At 38.9% G+C, this 26,048-nt stretch overlaps 1 protein-coding gene across 1 annotated transcript in view; it reads right to left on the reverse strand.

The window, feature by feature from the left end:
* Positions 1–236: 236 nt before the first annotated feature.
* NOSTRIN (nitric oxide synthase trafficking) overlaps positions 237–26,048 on the reverse strand; it is a 34,051-nt gene continuing 8,239 nt past the window's right edge. The window contains exons 4-16 of the mRNA XM_075178666.1: positions 21,810–21,872; positions 19,430–19,511; positions 17,803–17,865; positions 15,972–16,076; positions 13,892–14,017; positions 12,193–12,291; positions 10,347–10,472; positions 9,434–9,542; positions 7,732–7,820; positions 5,743–5,868; positions 3,827–4,064; positions 3,492–3,575; positions 237–2,049 (exon numbers count right to left, since the gene is read on the reverse strand). Of these exons, the coding sequence (XP_075034767.1) occupies positions 1,931–2,049; positions 3,492–3,575; positions 3,827–4,064; positions 5,743–5,868; positions 7,732–7,820; positions 9,434–9,542; positions 10,347–10,472; positions 12,193–12,291; positions 13,892–14,017; positions 15,972–16,076; positions 17,803–17,865; positions 19,430–19,511; positions 21,810–21,872 (1,429 nt within the window). The 3' untranslated portion in view covers positions 237–1,930. The remainder of the gene's footprint in view (positions 2,050–3,491; positions 3,576–3,826; positions 4,065–5,742; positions 5,869–7,731; positions 7,821–9,433; positions 9,543–10,346; positions 10,473–12,192; positions 12,292–13,891; positions 14,018–15,971; positions 16,077–17,802; positions 17,866–19,429; positions 19,512–21,809; positions 21,873–26,048) is intronic.

Genomic DNA, 26,048 nt, shown 5'->3' on the forward strand with positions numbered 1-26,048 from the left:
CTAATAATGAATTAAGAAGCATAAACAGCATGAAAACATTGCGGCAGAAACACTAAACTCTTTGATTACCGTTATTATTAATCATCTCACTGATGTTTTTTATTGGTTGCAATAGCTTTTTGGCCTGTGGGGGGCACTGTAACTAGTTGCTGATGAAGAAGTTTAGCTAAAAGTTGTCCACAGAAATACAAAAGATAAGTAGCAACATGTCAATTACGATAATAAAAAAAAAGTAGTTTTTAATTAAATAACTGTTCAATTTTATTTACCCTTACATAGCAAGATGCTTCCATATAAACGAACATTTTACAATATTGTAGATTTGTATGTAAACATTTCCCACCATTATTTTGTAGAAAATTAGAACGATCTTAGGAAGTGAGACGTAGTGTATATTTCTAAGGTACAAGAAATGCTCTTTCTTAAATTGACCAGCAGCCTGTACACTTACAGGGCCTGATTCATCAAGGAACGCAAAACAAACATATAGGGCCTGATTCGTTAAGAAACTTAGGCAAGAATTTGAGTAAGTTTTCTTACTTAACTTTTCTGGACAAAAACCATGTTGCAATGCAAGGGGTGTCAATTAGTTTTTTATTTTGCACATAAGTTAAATACTGGCTGTTTTTTATGTAGCACATAGATATCTACTTTAAATTTCAGTGTACAAATAAGCTATCAAGTATTTGTGTGCTACATGAAAAAATAGCCAGTATTTAACTTATGTGCAAAATAATAAACTAATTGACACCCCTTGCATTGTAACATGGTTTTGTCCAGAAAAGTTAAGTAAGAAAGCTTACTGAATTTCTTGCCTAAGTTCCTTAATGAATCAGGCCTATAGTGCTTTTTTTTAAAAAAACAAAAACATATATAGACTTGGGGTATACGCACAACCATATTCAACAAGGAGCGGATCTGAAGATGCATCTGGTGATGAATACGGGTCTAAGTACACTCTGGATACATCCGATACATATGTGGAAAGTCACAAATGAACGTACAGAAAAACCTGTTCAATTAATGTCACCGTTTAATAATACTGGGCCTGATTCATTAAGGATCTTAACTTGAGAAACTTCTTATTTCAGTCTTCTGGACAAAACCATATTGCAATGCAAGGGGTGCAAATTAGTGTTCTGTTTTGCACATAAGTTAAATACTGACTGTTTTTTCATGTAGCACACAAATACTTGATAGCTTATTTGTACACTGCAATTAAAAGTTGATATTTGTGTGTTACATGAAAAAACAGTCAGTATTTAACTTATGTGCAAAACAGAAATTTAATTTGCACCCCTTGCATTGTAACATGGTTTTGTCCAGGAGACTGAAATAAGAAGTTTCTCAAGTTAAGATCCTTAATGAATCAGGGCCATAGTCATTAATGACAAAACATTAAAAAATAAAAAAGTGTTTTTTTCAGTTTTTCCCCCCATAAAAAACATTTATTAGGATGTTATTAATGTCTACTGTACATAAAATAATCTTTACAGTTGCTCCTGATTGCCAACACATGTTCTAGCTGTATACACAGCCGTCATCACTACTAATCGGCACTTACAGCAGACTTGAAAACCATGTACCTTAGAGATGCCCAAAGCTTGAATCAGATGCTGCTTTGTGCGCTCGAAGTTGGCATGTCCTTACTGTATACTGACTATGTGCATAAGTCCATTCCCCTACCTGTTCCTCCCCTGAAATTGCAGGCTGAAGGAAATGTCCTTTCTGCTCGTAGATGAAGTGGACATTGCTGCATTCTCTGAGGTATGGTTCGTTTCTGGGCATACGCAGAGTGTTTTTACGGGAAATACGGCCCATATTGGCATTTACGTTCCTTAATGATTCAGGCCTACAATGTTTTTAAGGGAATTTTATGCAAACACTTTATCGAGGAGATAAATGCAGTACTATACTCTACATTTCCATCCTATGCATTGGAAAATTCATCCTCAGTGACATATGTAGCGGGGAAATAACCCTTTCTTCTATTAAGGGTCCCGTACCACCACTCGTCATCACTTTTTTGGTGAATGACAACTTGATCCCCTATGGAAACAAATTGTTATTATATTACATAAATTCACAGACAGCTACCAGAACAAAGGAATACTGACATATTGGGTGGACATTAATGAAATCCATTCCACTGGTAAATGTGAAGAGAAGGGGGTGTCACTCATAGTGACCAATCAGAGATTTGCATTTATTTTCCACCTTGTACTAGAAAAATAAAAGCTAGAATCTGATTGGGACATCACAATTTCTATAAAGTTACCTGTGGAAAACTAACTAACTACTATCAATAGTATTTCATACTGTGTACATGATGTCCATGCCTGGTCATGTCTTAGATTAATATTTGCAGTTAACTGTTCCAGAGTTGCTAATCAGTTTTACCTTGTATGTATGAACATCAGAGTCAAGCAATAAGTACTTTCGTCCACAGTTAGCTTTAGTATATTATGTCTTTCACTCAGATTACCATACCATAATCTTATTAGCAATTGATAGTCATTAAACATCAGCAAATTGAGCAGTGTTTAGCCCTTTTGTTCTCTCAAAGTCACTAGAGGCTCTTTCTCTGCCCACATTACACAAATATTGGCCCAATCTGCCCGCCCAGCATTTCTATGCACGACTCTAAGCATGATGGGATATTAATTGTAAATAACTCAGGAGTCGCCACTGTACACAATCACTTTTTTTCAAAATAGCCACCATTTACTCAAGTGTTACCTATATTTTGGCCGTTACCCGTAGTTGCCCGTGTAAGCATGAAGTAAGCTCAATGCCAGTTTTGACAGCATTCTCGCCAGCTACGCACAGTAAAGGCAGCCATTTTATGGGCTGAACCAAAATTCAGCCTATCAATTTGCTAAGAACTAGGCATTGCCTCAGGATTCAGTTATGTTACTAGTTTTCAGTAAATTGAAAGGCTACATCCTCATGAATATTGGTTCAGCTCACAGAATGGCTGCCTCCATGTTGTGTAGGTAATTTGTATACAATCAGCTTCACATATAACCAGCAGAATGTCTAACAACTAACAGAGAAAATCTAAATCACAATTGAGGCCATTTACAAATGTACCAATTTTGACATCATTGATCCCACTTGTACACACTTGGCGTCTTTGTAAGTAAAAGCATCAGAATATATGAACAGACAAAAATATTTCGGTACAATGGCGGTCTGGGGTGGTAGCTAGATGTTATTATTGCACTGGGTGCTTCACTACTGGAGCAAATTTGGATAAATGATATGTGAGGTTTAGAAGGTGAAAGAATATGTGATTCACTCCTTTGTGTGCAGCAGTTTTCATATCTAGCCATGTTTATTTTATAAATTACCCCTGTGTCTCTCTGAAGTTATATACACTTGTACTTGAATGACTAAGTCATGTATTATTTTGATCATCCTTTGATCACTATACACTTATGTAAGTTGTCTAATAAGTAGAATGTGACAGTTTAGGTTTTCATACAGACCTTTCATCAAGAACAGTTCATCATCTCTCTGAGGCTCATAAGGGTATAATACTCTGCATGAACCAATAATCTCCTCTTCCATTTCTGTAAAAGGAAACGATAGAAATACATAAGGCATTTTTTTCCCTTTAAAATAGGCCTCCGAGTCGAGTCTTGGCCCCCGGGCTACAAATTGCCAGCCCTCCCCTGGCAACCATGCATACATAATTATAACTTCCATGATATTTTGTTTTATAAATGCTTTATATTTAAGCCAAATGTTGGGTTCACCGTCTTCTGTCCCAAGTCCTGTTTATTACATGTATGCTTTAGATATTATATAAATGTAATCTTACCATTCTGAGAGTTGCCCTCATGATTCTTCATTGAACCACGCTTATTTTTAGAAGACCTTTTTGTTAATCCTCTTGGAGGTTTGTTGGGATAGTCAACGTAGTCATGATCTACATCATGGTCATAAGATGGTTGGTGGCTATACCTGGAGCTTCTGTTAGACACCCTCGTGCTCTGAGCACGCTTCAGTTTGGTGATATTTATAGACCGAGATATCCGTACTGAGCAGAGCTGGCTCCCCTGTGAGTTAGAAATGGAGAAACACTTTAACAGCACATTCTAGTCAATATTGTCTAAGCGAAGGAAAAGTAGAGGTGTTGCCCATGGCAACCAAATCGGATTCTAACTGTCATTTATCTAGCACATTCTATAAAATGATATCTTGAATCTCATTGGTTGCTATGAACAGATGAATGGTCAACAAGCACAGTAACAACACAATAAAACCACCAACAAAAGAAAAATATAATAATTGACAGTAAGAATAAATAGACTGTCTCGTTAGTGCATATTGAAAGACTTATCCCAACTATTGGTGCACAACTTGCAAATTCTGCATACAAGGGAGGGACATCAAACTGCATTTCCTTTGCTTGGTATAGCAAATCATAATTAGAAATAAATATATATTACCTATGAAGGGCCCAGAGTTTATTCTTCTTCTAATCTTTGGCTTTAGGCAGAGAAGCAATTTAAACGGTCATCCACACAAGCCTTTCGTAGATTGTGTGTGTGTTGTGTTTCAAATGGAAAGCGACATGAGTAAATCGCCAGTACAGCAAAGCTAGCTAGTCATGCATTGATATGCACAGAGGTGAAAAACAAACATATTGGACTGATTTCTTACAAATGTGCGTTTGCCATCATCATATTCCTGTATTAGTGTGATTGGGGCCCCACATCACTACAATGTGCTGTTGGGTGTTCCTGCTCCTTTCACTATTTAACTCTCAGTCTGTGGCTTCCCACTTGTTGTCACACCCCTCCAGACGTTATACTGTCTGTCACGTGCACTCTTGTTCTCACTAACACAATCACTCAGGTGATTCCCACAACAAGATCAGCACAATCATTTCATAATCTACAGTGTGATGATGTGTTTAGCTACAACAAGAAGTTATATCCTCTCTTCAAAAGTGGGGACATCCCAGAGGAGCAGGAGTTGAAGACTGAATACAATAAGGTGCTCCTAGTTATAATAGAGCAGACTCATAGGCAAACCAAGGGGGTTTTCCAAGTGCCTGTAAACCCCCCTCCAAGCCTGGGGCACTGTATAATTGAGGTGGCTGGATCCTGCTCGAAAAGAGAGAGTTGCATGCACCTAACAATAGTGCACGCAGCATAGCCCATGTATATTATGGGGATAGGGAGAGTTGGAGAGCAGCCAAGCACTCTCTAAAATTATAGCCACGCCCCCATGCATACTGGTCACGCCCACTGGCGGCGTGGTGTGGAAACCCTCCTCTGCAAATCCTGAGTTTGCCCCTGAGACTGATGGTGGATAGTGCTGCCCCAGATCTGCGCCTATTGTATTTGATGTTGTACATTCTTATAGCCTTCAGGAAATTACTTTATCTTGAAATATTTTCTTATTGTTTGCAGCCTGCCCAACCTGTGGTGGTGGAGGTGTTGGGAAGTGCGGTAGGTGCACATTGAGGCAATTAATTATTTGCACAAACTGTAAATAAAGCTAAAATATATAAAGCTGTTGAAAATATGGTCCCATAATAAAAAGCATAAAATAATCGATAAAGACTTAATGACAACTTCCAGATGGAGTGCACATAGTTTATAATACATGGCTTGGTGTTTGGTGAAAATAAAACAGCCACAGACCAGGAAAAGAAAAAAAAAACATTGAGTGTATTATGTTTAATATGATTATATATTGTATTCTGTAACTTTAGTGTCACTGTACCTTCTCCTTCCACTTTGTTATGCACTCACTGCAGGGGTGAGTTGGTGGAGGCTTCTGCTCCAGTTCGGCCAGTGCCAGGGAGAGCTTGAAGTAATTTGCTTCCAGAAGGTTAATTTTCAAATTTGTCTACAACATAGAAAACATGTAACTGAATATATCACCTGCTTAAGAGCCAATAATATATCATTTACAACAGCCAATCACAGGGCAAAATATACATGCGCATACTTTTCTGCACAGCTATAAGTTTGTGAACAGGCTGAAATTGGATTTAATTCCCTTCCTGTGCTCCTCCTGTGCATTCACTGGGACCCTTCTGTACCCAAAAATCACCATCACTTGTCCCAGGCACCAGCGACATCTGCCTCTGATTCACCATGGTACCTGCCTCTGATTCACCATGGTACCTGCCTCTGATTCACCATGGTACCTGCCTCTGATTCACCATGGTTCCTGTCTCTGATTCACCATGGTACCTGCCTCTGATTCACCGTGGTACCTGCCTCTGATTCACCATGGTACCTGCCTCTGATTCACCATGGTTCCTGCCTCTGATTCACCATGGTACCTGCCTCTGATTCACCGTAGTACCTTCCTCTGATTCACCGTGGTTCCTGTCTCTGATTCACCATGGTTCCTGTCTCTGATTCACCGTGGTACCTGCCTCTGATTCACCGTGGTACCTGCCTCTGATTCGCCGTGGTACCTGCCTCTGATTCACCATGGTTCCTGCCTCTGATTCACCATGGTTCCTGCCTCTGATTCACCATGGTTCCTGCCTCTGATTCACCATGGTACCTGCCTCTGATTCACCATGGTACCTGCCTCTGATTCACCATGGTACCTGCCTCTGATTCACCATGGTACCTGCCTCTGATTCACCATGGTACCTGCCTCTGATTCACCGTGGTACCTGCCTCTGATTCACCGTGGTACCTGCCTCTGATTCACCGTGGTACCTGCCTCTGATTCACCGTGGTACCTGCCTCTGATTCACAGTGGTACCTGCCTCTGATTCACCATGGTACCTGCCTCTGATTCACCATGGTACCTGCCTCTGATTCACCATGGTTCCTGCCTCTGATTCACCATGGTACCTGCCTCTGATTCACCATGGTACCTGCCTCTGATTCACCGTGGTACCTGCCTCTGATTCACCATGGTACCTGCCTCTGATTCACCATGGTTCCTGCCTCTGATTCACCGTGGTACCTGCCTCTGATTCACCATGGTTCCTGCCTCTGATTCACCATGGTTCCTGCCTCTGATTCACAGTGGTACCTGCCTCTGATTCACCATGGTACCTGACTCTGATTAACCATGGTTCCTGCCTCTGATTCACCATGGTTCCTGCCTCTGATTCACCATGGTACCTGTAGATTGGAGCTCTTATCGCACTAGTTTTTCTTGTTGCTAGGACTACAATTCTCTTGAAAATAATGTTCCTTATTTTTCTTTTATAGGAATCCTTACTGACCTCCCTTAATGATATCGGCCTGCGAGTGGCCATCCTCAGGCTGTTACTTCTATTTACAAAATTCACCCTTTAGATCTAATCTATATATTAAACATCCATAAGGCACATTTCTCCTTTAACACAAGTTTCAGCCTCAGATCCCTTAAAAACTGTAAATGTTAAGGAAGGGGGATGAAAGCCATAGTCACAGTCATAGAATTAATTTTTCTTTCTAAAAATTAGAAGACCTGCAAAAAACATTACACAATGTCTAGGAGCAGTCAGAATTGGCAATATTCTGCGTTGTAAACCAACAATCTGCCAATAAGCACCGAAAGGCGAAGCAAAAACTCTGTACACATGAATATTTAGGTTCTGAATGGTTAGTAGGTCACTGGTTAGTAAGAAGAAAGTAAGAAGCACCCTTGGGAAAATAAAAATGTAAAAATAGCGGAGGATAGAGGTAGAGGTAGAGCCGAAGTCCCCATGGAATAAATCTACAGCGTTTGTCATACATTCTGAATAATATGTACCTCGTCTAGAAGACCAACTGTTTCGTCCTCATTTTTCACATCTGAAAATGCTGGATTTTCTTTATAGGCTCTTAACATTTTTTCCAACCCTGAAACAATATATAGCCTTTATTTTTTATGTTCATGTGAACAAAATGCATTTTGTGGTATCCTTGTAAAACTTTTTATTTACTTTTAAGCAAATATATATATATATATATATATATATATATATATATATATATATGTAGATTTGTACTTACTTTTTTGCTTAAAACAAAACTGAAATAAGCAAATGATAGAATCATTGGAAAGGCCGATACCTTTTAGAAATAAAGGTGGTATTTATAAAGCTCTGAAATACTAAGAGCAATTCTTGCCTTTCACAGGCCATGTAGAGAAGAGTGAATAGCCCACGTCCGTCAATAATGCCCTTCTTACTACTGATATAAAGCCTTTATTCAGTGATGTAATTATATTTTTTTTCCAGTCATCTAAATATATTTTCCCCGGAAAACAAATAACTAGACATCAAACCAAACTTACAATATTGCATAATGGTTTCACATCCTTATAAAGTGTGTAATAATGATGTTGTGTACTGATTTTAACATAGTCTCTTGGCAAAAAAAGGGGGTCAATAGCCAATAGACCTTCAGGTTTGTTCTCCATTATAAAGTGCTATGGAACATGCTAGCGCATTAGAAGTGTTAATAGTCATAATAATAGGTGAAATGTTGCCATCTTGCTTCTTATACACAATCGCTCTTCACAGACCCACCAAACAGGATTTCCGCTGCGCCTCGGCAAACTCCCTGTTTCAGTCTTTCTAGCGATATTTTGATTAGTTCCTTTGGTTACTAATAGTCTTGTGAACTTTTGCCTTCCATGTTAAAGGGGGGGTTGTTTGCCTACATATTGCATTATGTTGCGCTAACTGTACACCTGATGAAGGGACAGTGCTCCTGAAATATGTTATAGTAATGACACCGTGCGTGTGGTTGAATAAGCAACCTATGTATAAAAATAATAAAGATAAAGATGTATGGTACTAATCCAAACAACATTATTTGGAAATGATTAATATATCCTGACTGTATTAGCAACTTCCAATAGACATTCTACTGATGTCTCATATAGAAAGAACAATAAAAAATAAAAATAAAAAAGAAGAATAATAAAAAGAACAATAAAAAAGAATGGAGAAGAAAGAAGAAAAAAAGAACAATTCTTTTTACTTAAGCAACCTATGTGCCTCTTTCATCTACCTCTAAATAACATATAAATGAAAAAAAAAAAACCTCTCCAAATATCTTAAAATGTGACAATGGTAGATGTACCATTATGGACCAGATGTAGGCTAGCTGTGGCTTGTACAGAGTTTCCCAATCTCTAGTGAGGACTTTCGTAAGGAAGTGGGTAGCCCTAAAGATCCTGTTGGAGTCACTGGTACTGCACTAGGGGCTAGATTTACTAAGCTGCGGGTTTGAAAAAGTGGGGATGTTGCCTATAGCAACCAATCAGATTCTAGCTGTCACTTTGTAGAAGGTGCTAAATAAATGAAAGTTAGAATCTGATTGGTTGCTATAGGCAACATCCCCACTCTTTCAAACCCGCAGCTTAGTAAATCTAGCCCTAGGACTCATCCTGTCAACACAACACTCCAAAGGAATAAGATATAAGGGATGGAGTCAGCACAGAAGATGGACGGGTTCCAGCTTACCATCCCTGTCCTTCATGGCTTTATCAATATCACTTTGAAGCCTTTCCAGCTTCATGTTGATGGAGGCTGCTCTTCGGTTTTGATCCATAACAGCGGAACTGTCTTCTTCCTACGGCACATAAAGAATGCACACCCACTGTCATCTCTTGTGTTACACCTGGATTATATGCTTCATACCATAATATCTTACATCCTAGGTTCCCAAACTGTGCACTGCGGCTCCCAGGGGTGCCATTGCACTGTCACAGGGGTGCCGTGGACAGGAAGAGGAAAAAACAAACAAAGAAAAAACACTTTCCAATCCGGCGGCGCCCGGGACCCAGGAGAGAGGATGCTGGGTCCCGAGCACTGCCGTATTGGTAAGTATTTTGGGTTTGGCTTTTTTTCTTTCTTCCTGCCCATGGCAGGATGCAGAGGGGGCACAGTGAGGATGCAGAGGGGGCAGAGTGAGGGTGCAGAGTGGGCAGATCGTGGATGCAGAGGGGGCAGAGCGAGGATGCAGAGGGGGCACTAGAGAGTTTGGATGCAGGGGGGCACTGAGTGTGGAGATGATGCAGGGGCACAGAGTGTGTGGGAATGATGCAGGGGCACAGTGTGTGTGGGAATGATGCAGGGGCACAGTGTGTGTGGGAATGATGCAGGGGCACAGAGTGAGTTAGCTGTAAATTATTATTCGACAGAAATATAATTGAAAAAAAAATATAAAAATATTCTTTTCCCTTGGATTTATGTGTATTTTTGCATACAACTTAATAAGTATTTCTGTCCTGACCTAAACACGTATTACATTTTTTTGAGCCAGCTACTTATAAAATGGGACTGCTGTGTAATTATTTTGGAGGGGTGCCTTGAAAAAATTATGGAGACTCTAAGGGTGCCGCGAACTGCAAGAGTTTGGGAACCGCTGTCTTACATAATAGTCCAGGAGCAGGAATTCTGACTTGTTATCCTCAGTAAAGATGGAGGTTTCTTCCATGAATGTCTGGATGTCCTTTTCAACATCAATGCTTCTAATGGCCTGGTCAATCTGGCTCTGACACTACAAAACAGTATAAATAACGTGTTTAGACAGCAACACAATATCATGACTGATATGAAACAAATCCATTTATTTATTATTTCCATTGTTCATTAATTATTTTTGTTACAGCCTTTACATAACATTTACATTGATTTATGTGATGTGCCAGCCTGTAAATAAAGTAGACTTTTTCATTCAACCATATGAGGATGAACTGAGAGATAAAGGGTCAGTGAACTCTATAGAGTCCAATAGGTTAATATAAACAGTTAATATACTGTTGAAGCTTGTTAAACAAGAGATAAAACCAGGGCAGATACCTACTTAGATGCAACCTTGGTTTTTCCAGACTCTTATCTTGCACTTGTTGTTTACCTTTGTTACATGGATCAACCTATGTACGGCCAAAGGGGAATATTTACTAAACTGCGGGTTTGAAAAAGTGGAGATGTTGCCTATAGCAACCAATCAGATTCTAGCTGTCATTTGGTAGAAAGCAATAGACAAATGATAACTGGAATCTGATTGGTTGCTATAGGCAACACCTCCACTTTTTCAAACCCGCAGTTTAGTAAATCTAGCCCAAAGACTTCATCAGGAATAAGCCTCGTCTGCTAACTGAGACGACAACTAATGCAACGCCCTTCTCCTCCCTTACATTAACTAATATAAACAGTTATATTCAAACAGCACACATAATAAAATGCAGATAACAAGGCTCATTTAGGCTGGGTACCCACTATAGCAGTTTTCAGCCAATTATCAGGCCTATCAAACGATAAACGACTGTTCAACCTGATATTGCATTAGTGTGTACGCTTCAACGATGAACGATTAACGTTCCAAAGCACATCGTATCATTTCATTTAATTTTTAAACTGAACTAAAAATCTTGTTTGATGGAACGATGCCGTTCCAATTCTGCAGTGTGCATGCACTCACGACCTGCAGTGTAGGCAGATCTCCATAGAGTTTAGAGAGTCACGATCTTTTGTTGATCGAGATTTTTATTCCGGTTTAAAAATCAAATGAAACGATACAATGTGCTTTAGAATGATAATCGTTCATCATTGGAGCGTACACACTAATGAGATATCGGGCCAAACGGTAATTTATCGTGTGATTGGCCCAATAATCAGCTGAAAACCCTCTATTGTGTACCCAGCCTTAAGGTGCAGCTGTGTACCTAATCTGCATTTAGAAAGGAACACATCGGATGGTGAAAACGTTTGCACCCTGATATGTGCCTTATTTTCAGTGATCATACACATATGTAACGTGACAAAAAAACACAAACGTCAAAAATGATTAAAGGAGATTGAAACCGTCCATGTGAATGTTAAAAGATGTTTTTATATGTTGTTTTCATAAATGATATTTGCATGCATATAGATGTCTAAAGGGACTTTATATTCAGAAGTATAATATATAAAACAGCAAGGAGTCAAGGAATGCCCTTATTAGAACAATGTACTGTTCATTCTTATTACTTGATAAAGCCATTCAGGAATAGCCTTTTTTTATGACAACTTGTCCACTGGGTGGTGCTGTTTTATTACTGGTTGGTGCTGTTTTATCTACTCCTGCAGAAGAAATGAGTTACATCAAACAAATGAGGATACTCAAGGCAAGAGAATAACAAATGTATAATGTTTCTATTATAATTTAAATGCAAATATTATTTTAAGATATATTTTATCATCAATTTAACATATTCTGAGCCACATAATTTACATACCGTGTTTATAGTTTGCCCGTAACTTAAAACATGCTGGTTGTATAGTGTTAGAATGTGAGAAAGTATTTGTATTCTCTCTTTTTCGAGATCTTGAATACTCTGAAATTCAAAATAAAAAGCAAAGTCAAAAGGTGAAACATAAATAAATAATAATAACAAAAGCAATATAAATAAGCAAATAAAATAAAAATGTCTAACAAACAGCAATTACAACAAAGAGAATAATTTCAATGTCAATCAATAGACAATGCCACAAAGTTTAAAGAACAAATAAATTACAGAACAGCACTCACCATGCAATAAAATCACTGATTAAAATCTGAACCATAAAGATATTTAGTAGGGTTTATTCTCAATCTATATTTTGTGCCCCATAATAAACTTATATATATATAAGTATTATAAAGTATTTTATCAATAAGATCCATATAATACAAAGACTGTAAAATAATGCGGGCAGGGCGGTGGCTAAGTGGTTAGCACTTCTGCCTTACAGCGCTGGGGTCATGAATTCAATTCCAGACCATGGCCTTATCTGTGTGAAGCTTGTATGTTCTCCCCGTGTTTGCGTGGGTTTCCTCCGGGTGCTCCGGTTTCCTCCCAAACTCCAAAAAACATACTGGTAGGTTAATTGGCTGCTAACAAATTGACCCTAGTCTGTGTGTGTGTTAGGGAATTTAGATTATAATTCCCAATGGGGCAGGGACTGATATGAGTGAGTTCTCTGTACAGCGCTGCGGAATTAGTGGCGCTATATAAATAAATGATGATGATGAATGTAGACATAGGTCACATAGGCATACAAAATTTCACAAAAATTTAGGGTACCATAAGACAAGTCATATTGGAAAAGCGTAATTCCTGGGCAATTACAAGAATAGCTGGTAGCTGAAGGTGACAAGGGAGATATATGAAGCAAGTTTCCTCCCTGGTGGGAGGAAACGTGAGAGCTTGCAATCCAAAGGGAAGTACATACAATTCGTCCTCTGAGCCCAAAACTTTTTAAAGAAAATTCGTATCGTTTTTTTTTTAAATATAATTTTTTAAATGGTTTGAATCCAACTGCCAAAAGGAGAACAGGGTAATGGGATTTTTAAATACAGTGGAAAGTTGATAAAATGCTTTTCCATGGCAACGTGTTATTTGCAATAATAAATACTGATTCACCCATTGACCTGGTATAAAAGAAACTTTTCAGTTTTTCGTTACTTATGTTAGAATGAGACGTGTTTCTGTTGTATTATGGAAGGTAAAAGCCTTTTTTATCTTTCATGTCAAATCACTCAGGGCACTTGCTGGTTTCCTACATTGTGATTTATTTTGGCGTAGATTTACCAGTGTATAGGTAAATAGAGGTAAACTCTATTATATTTTGCCTTGACTGCCCATGCTTCGCTTCCATGCAACGTTCTTAATAATGCAAACAACTAACTAATGTTGCATATAATGTTACAATCTGTAAGATATCATTGTTCTTGCTAGATTATGGGTTATGAAAGGTTTTCTTTGGAATTGCAATAACAAATTAAAAAACACATACATGATTAAGTAGTGGATTAAAATCTGGGCTTTGACATCATTCCAGTAGGTGACAATTCTATAGATTTACTTTGCTTTGATTTCAGCTTCATCATTCAAGTAACAAAATGTAATGTTTCATAATAAGTAACAATGAATACAACACAAGATCATTACTAGCCTGATAACAGCTCTCCAAAACACTCTCCCATCTCAGCCTAGCCGCTTGTCCAGTGATGTTCTCCTGATAATAGACTTCGTCTGTTTTGGTCAGGACCTCTGTTGACTTTTTCAGCTTATTGAGGAGCTAAATATGAAATGAAAGATGAATGATACATCTCTTCTACAAACATGTAGAGCCAAACCGCAAGAAGAGGTCATTCAGGAATCAGGCCAAGCAATCAGATCGCAAACGTAAAGAGAGCAGGTGCCAGGTCAGCTAGTGACCTCACACACTTGCCAATAAGGCCAACCTGATTGTATGTTCTGAGTTAACAACTCTGATAACACCTTCATTGATGTTAATATAGTAACTCTGCCAGTAAATCTAATTCAATTGTTTAGCCAGCTGTTGTCTGCTGTGTAGTATATTTGTAGGAAACATTTTTGTAGGTATTTAGGGTGACTTATGAGTGTGAAAACTATGCTTAGGCCATGCAGATGCTCTCTGGTGGGAGGAGCTATGCAGATATGGACATTCCTTGATACTGCATCCTAATACAAAGACTTTATGCTGCAGAATGAGATATTCTAATGAGCTTCATAGGGTGGAGACTCTCTATGTAAGAGGCTGCTCTTGGCTAAGCGGGCAGCTAGAAGACCTGTTTACCTTTAAAAAAACAAACTAAATTTTACATCACAAAGAGATGCCATCCAGGTGCACCTTGTAGACCGCTTATGTGCGTTCAAATACAAATTTAATTAAAAAATTAAATACGCATGTGACGCATAAAATAAAGACAGACTCGCTGTCACTGTCATGATTTATTTAAGACATAAAGTCTCCAGTGAGAATTATTTTAGAAAAAAAAACACTGAACAGCTAACAACTAATAAATGGGGGGGGAGGTCAAAAAATGACTGTCAGCAGAACTTTGATGTGGTGTTTTTATTTTTTCCACATGCTTCTTTTTTTTTAAAAAAAAGGAGCATATGGAAACAAGATAAACAATCTCTTTGCTGCATCCTTTTTTCTTCTAAAAAATGTACCTACTTTAGTTAGTATCTCACAATGGAGACCACTATGACTTCCGTATGTTGGGTCATGGCCAACGGTCCCAGCATGGCTGTCCCCAGTTGACTTATTGTGTATATATTACACACTTGGGGCCTGATTCATTAAGGATCTTAACTTGAGAAACTTCTTATTTCTGTCTCCTGGACAAAACCATTTTACAATGCAAGGGGTGCAAATTAGTATTCTGTTTTGCACATAAGTTAAATACTGCCTGTTTTTTCATGTAGCACACAAATATCAACTTTACATTTCAGTGTACAAATAAGCTATCAAGTATTTGTGTGCTACATGTAAAAAACATCCAGTATTTAACTTATGTGCCAAACAGAATACTAATTTGCACCCCTTGCATTGTAACATGGTTTTGTCCAGGAGACTTAAATAAGAAGTTTCTCAAATTAAGATCCTTAATGAATCAGGCCCTTGGTCATTAATTGACATGTCACCTTGTATTACCCTCCAAAAAATTATGATGGCGGATGATGATTGGCTTGCAATTCTTGCATTTTAAGCTTTCCTGGCACTACAGTACTTCATAAGGTTGTGGGTGATGGAGAACTGCCAGCCAAGGCACTGTCTGATATTGAAATATTGGCAATATTGGTTTCACTTACTGTATGATAAAATACTCTGTACCTAACAGTACAATAATTTGGGGGGAGAGGGGCAGGTGTGCTTCTCAGATGTGGTGGTGGGGCAGGTCTGTTGAATGGTAGCTGCATTCAGTTGCATGACCGTTTTATCTTCATCATCACTGCTTGACACAACCTTACAAGAACTTCCTGAAAACTGGTTGTCTCATGTAATTTAATTTTTGTTCAAGACAAAGGGCCGTTCCACTATACACGTGACTGTATATTGCATAGTATACAACTATAACATTCAAACCCTGAATCCCAATTATGGCTTCCAATAAAGTAAATAGATGATAATATGAATGGTCATTCCATCCATTAGTTGACAGTATACCTTAGAAGTAATGTAATGACTGAATTAATTCCATACAACCGAGTTATAGATTTACCTTCTGCTTCTCCTTCTCTGTTACAGTTTCTTTAGTGTTTTCATCTTCCACGTGATGGAAAAGTGTTTCATGCTTTTTAGTATGGTCCACTAATTTCTTCTTGATCTTTAAGACATGGAAAAATGTTTTAATTACCAATCTACAATTAATAACAAACTACAGCGCTCTCTAGAGATGAGCGAAAAACTCTTCTGCAAAATAGTCGCCTCATTCCGTAATTGATCGTAAAATCTCACCCTTCTCACCAACAGAATTTGGCATTAAGTGTCCCCAGTCCTACTCCAACCGCATCACACAGTAAAATGAGTTGGTGGTCATCATCATCCCACCTTTAATATAGACTATAAATACAGAAACTGTGGACGTAATACCATAGATTTTATTGCCGGAACTCTAGACCTTTGTAAGTCGGCCTGTTCCACCTCGAAACTCGATTTGGAAGAAATTTCACCTCGATTCATCTCTAGTGCTCCCTGTGTAGACCATCCATTCTATAAGACCACTCTTGATTACCACCTCTTGTCCTTATCAAGGGGCTCATTGGGTTCCCTATTCTATATTAGGCTGGGTACACACTAGAGAAATATGCTAAATCATTAACGATTTTACCAACGACTGACAAAAAAAAGCCCCGATCAGCATGCTGTACACACTATACACGTTTTACAGGATTTACCTTCTGATCTGTGCTCTTCATTTGTCATAACCATCAGCTGAAAAGATGGTGACCCTGCACGCTCCATAGAGATCTATGGACACTGGCGATCGTGTGTGTGCATACACACTGCAGGATTGGAACGATAGTGGTTCATCATTGAAACGTACACACTAATGCGATATCGGGCCGAACGATTGTTTATTGTGTAAGCAGCTAAAAAACCTGTAGTGTGTACCCAGCCTTAGACTGGATTGAGCTCAGCTTTCTTGTGCTACAAATTCACAGCTCTATCATCTTACTACATGGGAAGTGGTACAAGGGGTTATCCAAAAGCGGATTTCCCCTTTAAAGGAATAAAAATGCCTTAAAATGTATCAACTCTATTATAAGTGTTAAACTTTTGGTACAAAGAAGGAGCCATGTATATGCAGATAAGTATGTTTTGTATTACCAAATATATTGTCGATGTTGGATTACAATAAGGACATTAAGGGTCGTTACCTGGACTGTAAGGGGCCTCCCCTCTAAGCTAAGGGATGAATGTATGACCTTAATATGCCTGTTTGTAGCGAGGGACTTGTTGTTTATTAAGTGAAGTTGTTGTTGTTTTTTGCTGTGTTTTACAAAATACATAGAGTATGAGGGTTGGTGTGTATATTAGGTGGTTATGTTGTGTTCCAAAGGAAATGTAAACTAGAAAGTGGACCGGAGTGGATATGAATGAATTGTCAATGTTTCAGTGGGAGGTCAATAACTAAAAGAAGATAGAACCCTAGTTTTATCCCTGCCCGGGGCCAATGGTCATTTTAGTGCATCATTGGCTAGTGTAAAATAAATACATATATAAAACCTATGCTAAATCGTATAAATAAATAAACTTGTTCATACACTCAGAACGTATCACTTAATTAGCCCATTTAAAAAAAAATCAAATTACACAGATATCCCTCTAGGAGAAGGCCATGATCAATGGCTGCAACCTATATAAATTGGGACCGATGTGATCATGTTGTTACGTCCCATCAACTAAACTATCAGATCTGTCCAACTTAGCCGCCCATTATTTGTCAAATTAGAGATAGATGAGGTTGTTCAGTCCTCATGAAGAAGGGTCGGATACGTCAATGTGTGGGTATCTTTATCTCCCCTCCTCTCCCATATAAAGACCAATACCTTTACTTGTTGTTTCCAATTGTGTAACACGTCACCAGCCATCTTCTCCACTTCATTATCTAGCTTGTAGGTGAGAAAGAATTCATTTATTATTGTGTCCATATGTTTATTTTATTTTACACAATGCCAAATTATGCTGTGACCACATTCTGCAATCTACCCGATGCCGACATATTATATATATATATATATATATATATATATATATATATATATATAAATGCTTAGTGGCGTGTGTTTGTCTGTGTGTGTGTGGAAAAAATAAAACCAAGCTGCAGCGCCACCTGCTGGGCGGAGTTATACACTGATCTACTAAATTCTTAGTGTGTGTGGAAAAAAAATTCAGAAAGGGCTGAAATTTGGTATACTAAGATGTTTTTAATTTGTTAATTTAATTTGTTAATTGTTTAAAGGGTTTATAAAGATTTAAAAAATATATATATATATATATTTCTTGAAGGAGAAGTGACAGTTGGGAGTGGTTGGTGGTTGCCGGGGGTGACAGTGGGGAGTGGTTGCCGGGGGTGACAGAGTGAGAGGAGTGTGATACTCAGGACCGCTGAGAGAGATCCCTGTGTCTGGATAGACATCTGGATAGATGTAGCGATAAAGATGAAGGATGAGGTGATGGAGAAGAATGATGAGGTGGTGACATGTGGACAAAACCACGTTAAAAAAGGGCGCTTACGTCGGGAAGTAACGCTCTTCCCCTGAGGAGGCCTGGGCTATGGCCCAAATGCATGACAAGAACCCTTTTAACACCTTAAGTAGCTTGATTTGACTAGAATGCATGAGTATCATGCACGGGTTAACTTGTATATATATATATATATATATATATATATATATTTATATATATATATATATATATATGTATATATATATATATATATAGTACATATTTGTTATATTCTTGTGGACAGGTGAGACAAACCTGTATCTACCTCTAGCTGGATAAAGGGTACAGGTTATATAAATTAATTCCTAAATCTAGTAATGTGTGAAAGCAGCATTTTCCTGCTCCTGAAACAATTTGCAAAGGCAAAACCATGTTGCATTGGAGGGGGATGTAAATTTAAAATGTGAGTACAGATTTATAGTTGGGATAGGGCATGTCCTAGATCAACTATAAATTTCAGTGTACAAATAAGCTATCGAGTATTTTTGTGCTACATGAAAAAAATACAGTATTTAACCTATGTACAAAATAATAAACTAATTTGCACCCCTTGCATTGCAACATGGCTTTGTCCAGAAAACTTGAGTAAGAAAACTTACTAAATTTTTTGCTTAACTTTCCTTAATGAATCAGGCCCCTAATCATTAAAAGCTATGGAAACAGTTGTCACAAAGAAATAAGTTTGTAAGAACAAAATCTTGTGATATCCTGATGTCTGCTGCGTGACTCAGCGTCGTACTGCAACAGACTATGAATTAGAAGTAATTTGTGACTGTGAATCTATCATAGAATAAATGCCAAACAATAAAAATGTCTCTAGGCACATTTACCATGTCACACAGGAACAAGGCTTAGCACTTTCAATTAGAAATGACATCCCTATTGCTATCAGCAAGATCTGTAAACTAATTCACAAATCAGGACTATAAATATAGGACAATTGCTTACTTTTTTCCTCCTCTTGTCATGCTCTTCCAAGACTTGATTTGTTGGCTTTATGGCTTCTTCAAGGATTGCTGTGCCAAGTTTTCTAAAATAGAACACATATACTAATATAATGTATCTAAGTCTTGTGGTATTAAAACATTATACAAACGGTCAACAGCTTGTACAGGGGACATGATTTAAGAGTCCGGTGAATTAATGAATGGATGTGAGTGAAGTTACCTGCAAGGATTTGTTACATATCAAAATGATACTGTTTTATTATGTGTCTTCCTGAATAGTAGTTGTGGCCCGAGTCCCCCTCACTTCCCACCTGAACAAGATGACTGCTGCAGCATCTAATGGGTTAATACCTGGTGTTGCTGTGCCGAATGGGTTAAACCTCAGCACTGAAGGATTAAAGATGTATTAAAGGTTATATTTATCAATTTAAACGTAAATATTTAATGTATGGGCGCTGTAGTAGCCGTCTCGCAGAGCCAGAAAGGACTGAGTATAAATGGATTTATTTTTACATTCGTGTATTGTTTTCTGATGCAATAGCCATTTGTTGGAGGAAACCTGTTTTTGTAACATTTCTAAAGAAAATTTCCCATTCTAATTAGACCTTTGATATGTGAGTGTCAAACACATCCTAGAGCCTGAAAGCACATGGGGAGGGGTAATTAGATTTGTTATCTCTCTATGACAGGTTGCAAGTAAAATAGAAAATCACAGATTAATGTAAATTTTATGAAAGTTTAAATTGCGTTAGCAAACCTGATCTAAAGGAAGAGGTCAGGTGTACCAGCCCTGGTGCCCAGCAACGAGAGTTACCCAGAAAGAATTGTCTCTAGGTACCAGCAAAAGAGCCTAGTGGTGGCAGCAGGCCCCTCCTACTGCGTTTAGAGGGGAGCAATTTGTGATAAAAAAAAAGGGGACGGAGGCAAAACAAGCCCAGCCAGTCCCCAGCAACACAACAGGGTGGTATAGGAGGTCTATCCAGTCACACTAGTGTACATAGGACGCGGGTGTAATTGGGCTTTAAATCATACATAAACGGCAGAGATGGTCACCAACTGTCTGCCAGCCTTGGGTTCCTAGTCACATGAACAAGGTGATACCAAATCACAACCATCACAGTAAAAGATTTTTACCGTGACAAAAGTTTACTTTTCACCCCCTTTCTCTACCATCACACCAATTTTAGCTGCCAGGAGAGAGGAGCGTATTAATTGTAACAGTGTCACATGAAAAAAAAATATATATATATTTTAATAAGATTATCCTGTCCCCAAAGTGGCCCCTTGTATCCCTATTGACAACACATAACACCACATATGTACACATTAATAACCACCACAATATAGAGGGGGATATATGTTTGATAGAAACAATACCGCATATATAATGCCGCACGCTATCACCACTGTATCCCCATTAGGTGACTTTTCTTTTACGTTGTTAGGTTAACTGTTTTTAGTTTCGGTGTTAGACTGGTAAGAAAAATAATATAATATAAGAAAAAAAACATGTATAGCCATGTCCTGAATAAAAAGTGCAACAAAAACCACTTATGTCATGTGATTCTTGTTTAGTTTAACCTGAGAAAGAGAAGGTATTGCATTAGGGTTCTTAACTTACAAGGTTCCGGTGTGCAGTGACCCATATCATACAATCAGGCATGTGTTTCATTCAATCAATACCACCTAACTGTTCTGATTCAGCGGGACACTCATGACTTGTAGGCCTTGAAAGGGGTGGAACTTATGTGGTAGTGGGCAGAGCTTCACCAGAAAGTGGGTGTGGTTGGCGGTTGTGCATGAATTGGGGGCATGGTTTGCACAGGCTGGGGGATAGGCTTATGTTGTCCCAATTTTGGCAGGATAAATGTTTTGAGGTGTGTATGAATCTGAATCAAGGACACATTAGACAATGGTGTTAGGAGTTTTCGCACATTTGTCTTTCTGTACTTTGTTAGTTAATTTCTGACATAATCTAGAGCAGTTATTATATTTCCTATTTACCATAAAGACACATTTCAATTATTATTTTTTTTGTTTAAAAATAATAATAAAATGTTTTTTTATGTTTATTTTAACTATTCTAACAGTTGTTATGATATTATTACTGTTCTCCTCATTAGTTTTATATTTGTAACCTACAGGTGTCTCATTTCTACAAGTGTACCTGTTATCTACACAGAGAGGAGGCAGCCATTTTGTATTCATTCTAATTCACTTGGAACCAGTAACATGACTGAGGCATAAGGTAAACACACAAATGTTATGTGGACTTCACAAATGGGTCATTTCAGATTTGCGTTGCAGTAAACCAGTAAATTACTTCTATTAGATTTTTTAGAAATGGTACATTGGACAAACTATTCTCCAGTTAAATTTACCTGTGCACTTCTGCTGTCGCCTTCATTTCCTGAGAAGCGCAGGCCCAGGCACTATTAATGCAACTAAATGGGAAATAACAAATATTTAGCATTAATTAGAACTTTGTCTTCAACAGCACTTACAAGCATGAAGTATGACTCATGTAAAATGCTTCACTCCCTATATTTGCACAACACGCATAGCAGCTATAGAAGGCTTTCTCAATAGGCAGTGCTTGGTTCCCTCACTACTTAATGCTCCCACAGGAATTCAGAAATAAAAAAATTTCCAGCGTCTATTAAACTGGCCAGACTGGTGCTCCCGTGTGAGATAGGTGTGGTGTGTGCGTCATTTTTGGTTCTCTGTAAGGGTGTGGCCTCCCTAGAAATAACATGGGTACGGTTGACCTGGGTTGATTAGGGTCATGGACTAATCTCTTCAATTTTGGCAGGTATATTAATGTGGAGAGACGGAGAGTGAGGGAGGCCCAGGATCAGAAAATTCACCAATGCCAAGGGGCATTAAGCCTCCGCACCTTATGTAAAAAAAAAACACTAGAATTGTAGTCTGACACAGCTGTTTGTAGGTGTATGAGAATATAATTGTCACTATGTCAATGAAAATGAAGTTCTAACATGAAGTTCCTGCTGCTGATGTATATGACACAGAATACTTCATGGAATGGTAATTTTACACTATATAAATGTCGTTATTACTCCTTATCTTGCACAGCTTTCTGACTAAGCTACAAGATGGTATTACACAAGTACAGTTCATGGTTCAGTATTCTAGGCTATATAAATAAAACATGATTATACAGTGAATTATTCACTTCAGAGATTACCTGTCAAAATATCTTAGATAGTTTAACTGCAATATACAACCTATCAGTGACAGATATCTCAGTGCACATAGTTTCCTGGGAGCATCTAAGTATGTCACATGTCCCGCTGTCTAAGCAGACTGCTATCTCCATCATGCTTTTTTTGGCATTTAAAGTAATTCTCCTCAATAACAATTTAATTATAAATTCCAGAGAATAAATATGAGCGGTTAGAGATACTTCTAACATGCAGAAAAAGGAATTTTATTGCGCAGTAAGTCAATATTGGAAAATAGGGACATTTTCAGGGACAACTCTTTAAAACCTAGCACTGGAAATTAGTAGATGGTACTAATTTCCTAACAGTGTGCTTTGGCATATTGGGAGTATTTTATTTTAATAACATTTTTAATACTACATTAGTATAATTGGAAAGGGTTCTTGGAGAACTTGAACCCAGTATAATAACTGCTACACCAGCAGTCCCAATTTTTTTTTTCAAATACAGTACCCACAGCCTAGGGGTGTTTGGAAGAGCCCTAGGTCTGCTGAGTGTGGGGGTTGGTATTTTGTCCCGTATATTTTGTCCCGTGAACATTTGCTACATCATTTTACGCTTTGCACTTGCCCTTCTGGGCGAAAACTGCATTTCTACGAGCGTTTCGATCAATGTAATAAAAACATTCCAACACACAAAAGTGATACATATAATAAATAAAGCAAGCAATGTTTTAGCAAAAAAATCAGACACTTAAATAATGAACTAAGTGTATGATCATTAATTGGAGGTAGGCTGGACTTTGAAGTGACATCTCAACTCTTTTCCCCAATGCGCATCTCCAGCTGGGCCCCACAAACTTGAAGAAAGTTGCACAATTTGTTTTTATGAGGAAAGGGCCAAGATGTGGAATGCAGGCATATACCAAGCATGCTCTATGTTTTGTGTGACACTGACAATCAGAGAAGTTTATTGCACATCAGCATAGTTTACAGTTTGTGAATGACTTCTTCTGCCTAAGTCATACTTGCCAACTTTGGCAAGAGGTGATCCGGGAGATCGAGGGGGAAGGTGGGCGTGTTGGGGGTGGGGTCGGCGGGGTCGCGTCATTAGACCCCGCCCCCCTAAACGAGCATGTGTTGTTGTCCAATTACAGCAGGGGGAGGGGCCACAATGTCACGCGATTCGTATCATAAGCCCCCACCACCACTTTAATATAGATGTCTTTAGTAACCGGAAGGTTACCCTGGTCTCCCAGGAGTCCGAGAGGACTCCAAGAAATTCGTGAGCCTCCCGGAAATTCCGGGAGAGTAGGCAACTATGGTCTAAGTTTCCACCCCTTCCCACCATACCCCCTCCTTCCTTTTCACATTCATTTCTGATGGAGGCTTAGTAAAGATGTTGGCATCAGTGTAATAGTATTCTGCAACCATAGTGCAAGCTATATGTGTCAGAGAGCCCATTTGAGCAGTGGTCAGTTGAGCTGGTCAAAGCCTAATAAACGGTAAAGTGTAATTTCATCCATTAATATATAACCTGATTGATTGGTCTGTTTAGTATTTTGGGAAACTTGTGTCAGGTTGTTAACACTCTATGACCCTTATATAATAGCACATTACTAATCTGCAGAGTAGCCTACATGAACTCTGGACTGGTCGCTAAACTTATCAGTAATCTAATCTGTAGCTAATCAGTGACAGCATTGTTTTCTTGTCCTGAAGAGAGGCAAGTTAAGAACCAGTGATATTCACATGACAAGGAGGTATGCTCCTCTTCATAAACAGAGATGGAAATTCATCTCATGTAAAAAGTAACTAAACGGAAGAAGATAAGTGTCACGTTAATGAACTAATAAAACCACTAGCTGGTATTGGTGCAACTGAACAGGGAGGCGCGAGGTCTAACGCATCCCCGGTTTTCACCAGGGACCCCTGCAAGGGAGTTGGGACTTCGCTGCAAAAGGATGCGCAGGTCGCATTTCTCCGAGACAGTCACCAGAGTAGCGACTGAGTAGACAGGAATGGTCAAACGAATCCGGGTCAGCACCAAACAGTAGCGAGGTACACAGGAGAAATCCAAAGAATGGTCAGAATGAGCCAGGAGTCAAATTGCATGGCAACCTCCCAACTAGTCGGACGACAGCGGGACAGCCCCGATTTTAGGGTTCTATCCAGCTGTCCAGTCTAAGGACATGCTTGTTACGTTGGTATTAATGTCGGGGGAAAGCAGGTATCTAATGGACAGCCCGCCCTCTGTGGGCGTGACCACGCCCCCTTTGTGATGTGGTCATGACGAGATTGTTATGTAGCCACACCCCCATTGTTACATGTTCACGCTCCCTGTCCCGCTGACAAACATGTTGGGAGGTATGTTCTACAGTAACACCACACACTGTCTTGTCTTTCTCTGGATTTCTATCTCATTTTCAGAAGCTTCTCCGCCCTCTCTCTGTGGACCAGAACATCTCTCAGGACACACGTTCACTTGAGCATTACCAGTACTGGCTTAGACCCAGTCAAGCAGACAGACTCACTTCGTTGGAGTTTCACTTGGAGCTTTTCTCTAAGGCACAAGTCAAACTTTAAACACTGAGGTCACACAAAAGCTCTCAGGGCGCCACATACTCATGCCTCATATGGCTTTAAAGCCCCAAAGATTAATATATTATATAGCAGCAGGATCAGTGTATAGTATTTTGCCAAGATATATACCACTCCATGGCTCCTCCATTGCCCGCTCGGGGGATCTCAGTGGCAATGTCAGGGAGATACTCTCCTGTAGTCTGGGGCCTGAAGCAATGTTTTTATTGTAATTTTTCTTGGAAATGCTATCCTATACTACTGGGCCCGCAGCTATATTTTACAACGGGTGCACCCTGTATGCGCTGATACTCACAGCTTATATCTTCCGACATTTACCGTGAGCTCATCTCTACTTTAAGTTACAATCTAGAGAGGACCTTGTAGTGGTAATATACAGAACTTTCAGTTAAGCTTCGCACATCCTTATACATGTGAGTCCTGATTCATTAAGGAAAGTAAATCCCGATACGTGACGTATTTTGCATAAAATTGCATTGCGCTTGCTCAGAAATGGACTATACTCCAGTGAACATAAATGCATCCAACTCATCTTCAAATGCAAAGGATACTTCTGACAGCCTATGGGAAGGGGCGTATGCACTTAGTCAATGTACAGTAAGGGAAGGGGCCTATGCACTTAGTCAATGTACAGTAAGGGAAGGGGCGTATGCACTTAGTCAATGTACAGTAAGGGAAGGGGCGTATGCACTTAGTCAATGTACAGTAAGGGAAGGGGCGTATGCACTTAGTCAGTGTACAGTAAGGGAAGGGGCGTATGCACTTAGTCAATGTACAGTAAGGGAAGGGGCGTATGCACTTAGTCAGTGTACAGTAAGGGAGTGCCAAGGTTAAACGC

The sequence above is a fragment of the Mixophyes fleayi genome, chromosome 7 (genome assembly GCF_038048845.1).
Source record: "Mixophyes fleayi isolate aMixFle1 chromosome 7, aMixFle1.hap1, whole genome shotgun sequence".
NCBI classification, from domain to species: Eukaryota; Metazoa; Chordata; class Amphibia; order Anura; family Limnodynastidae; genus Mixophyes; species Mixophyes fleayi.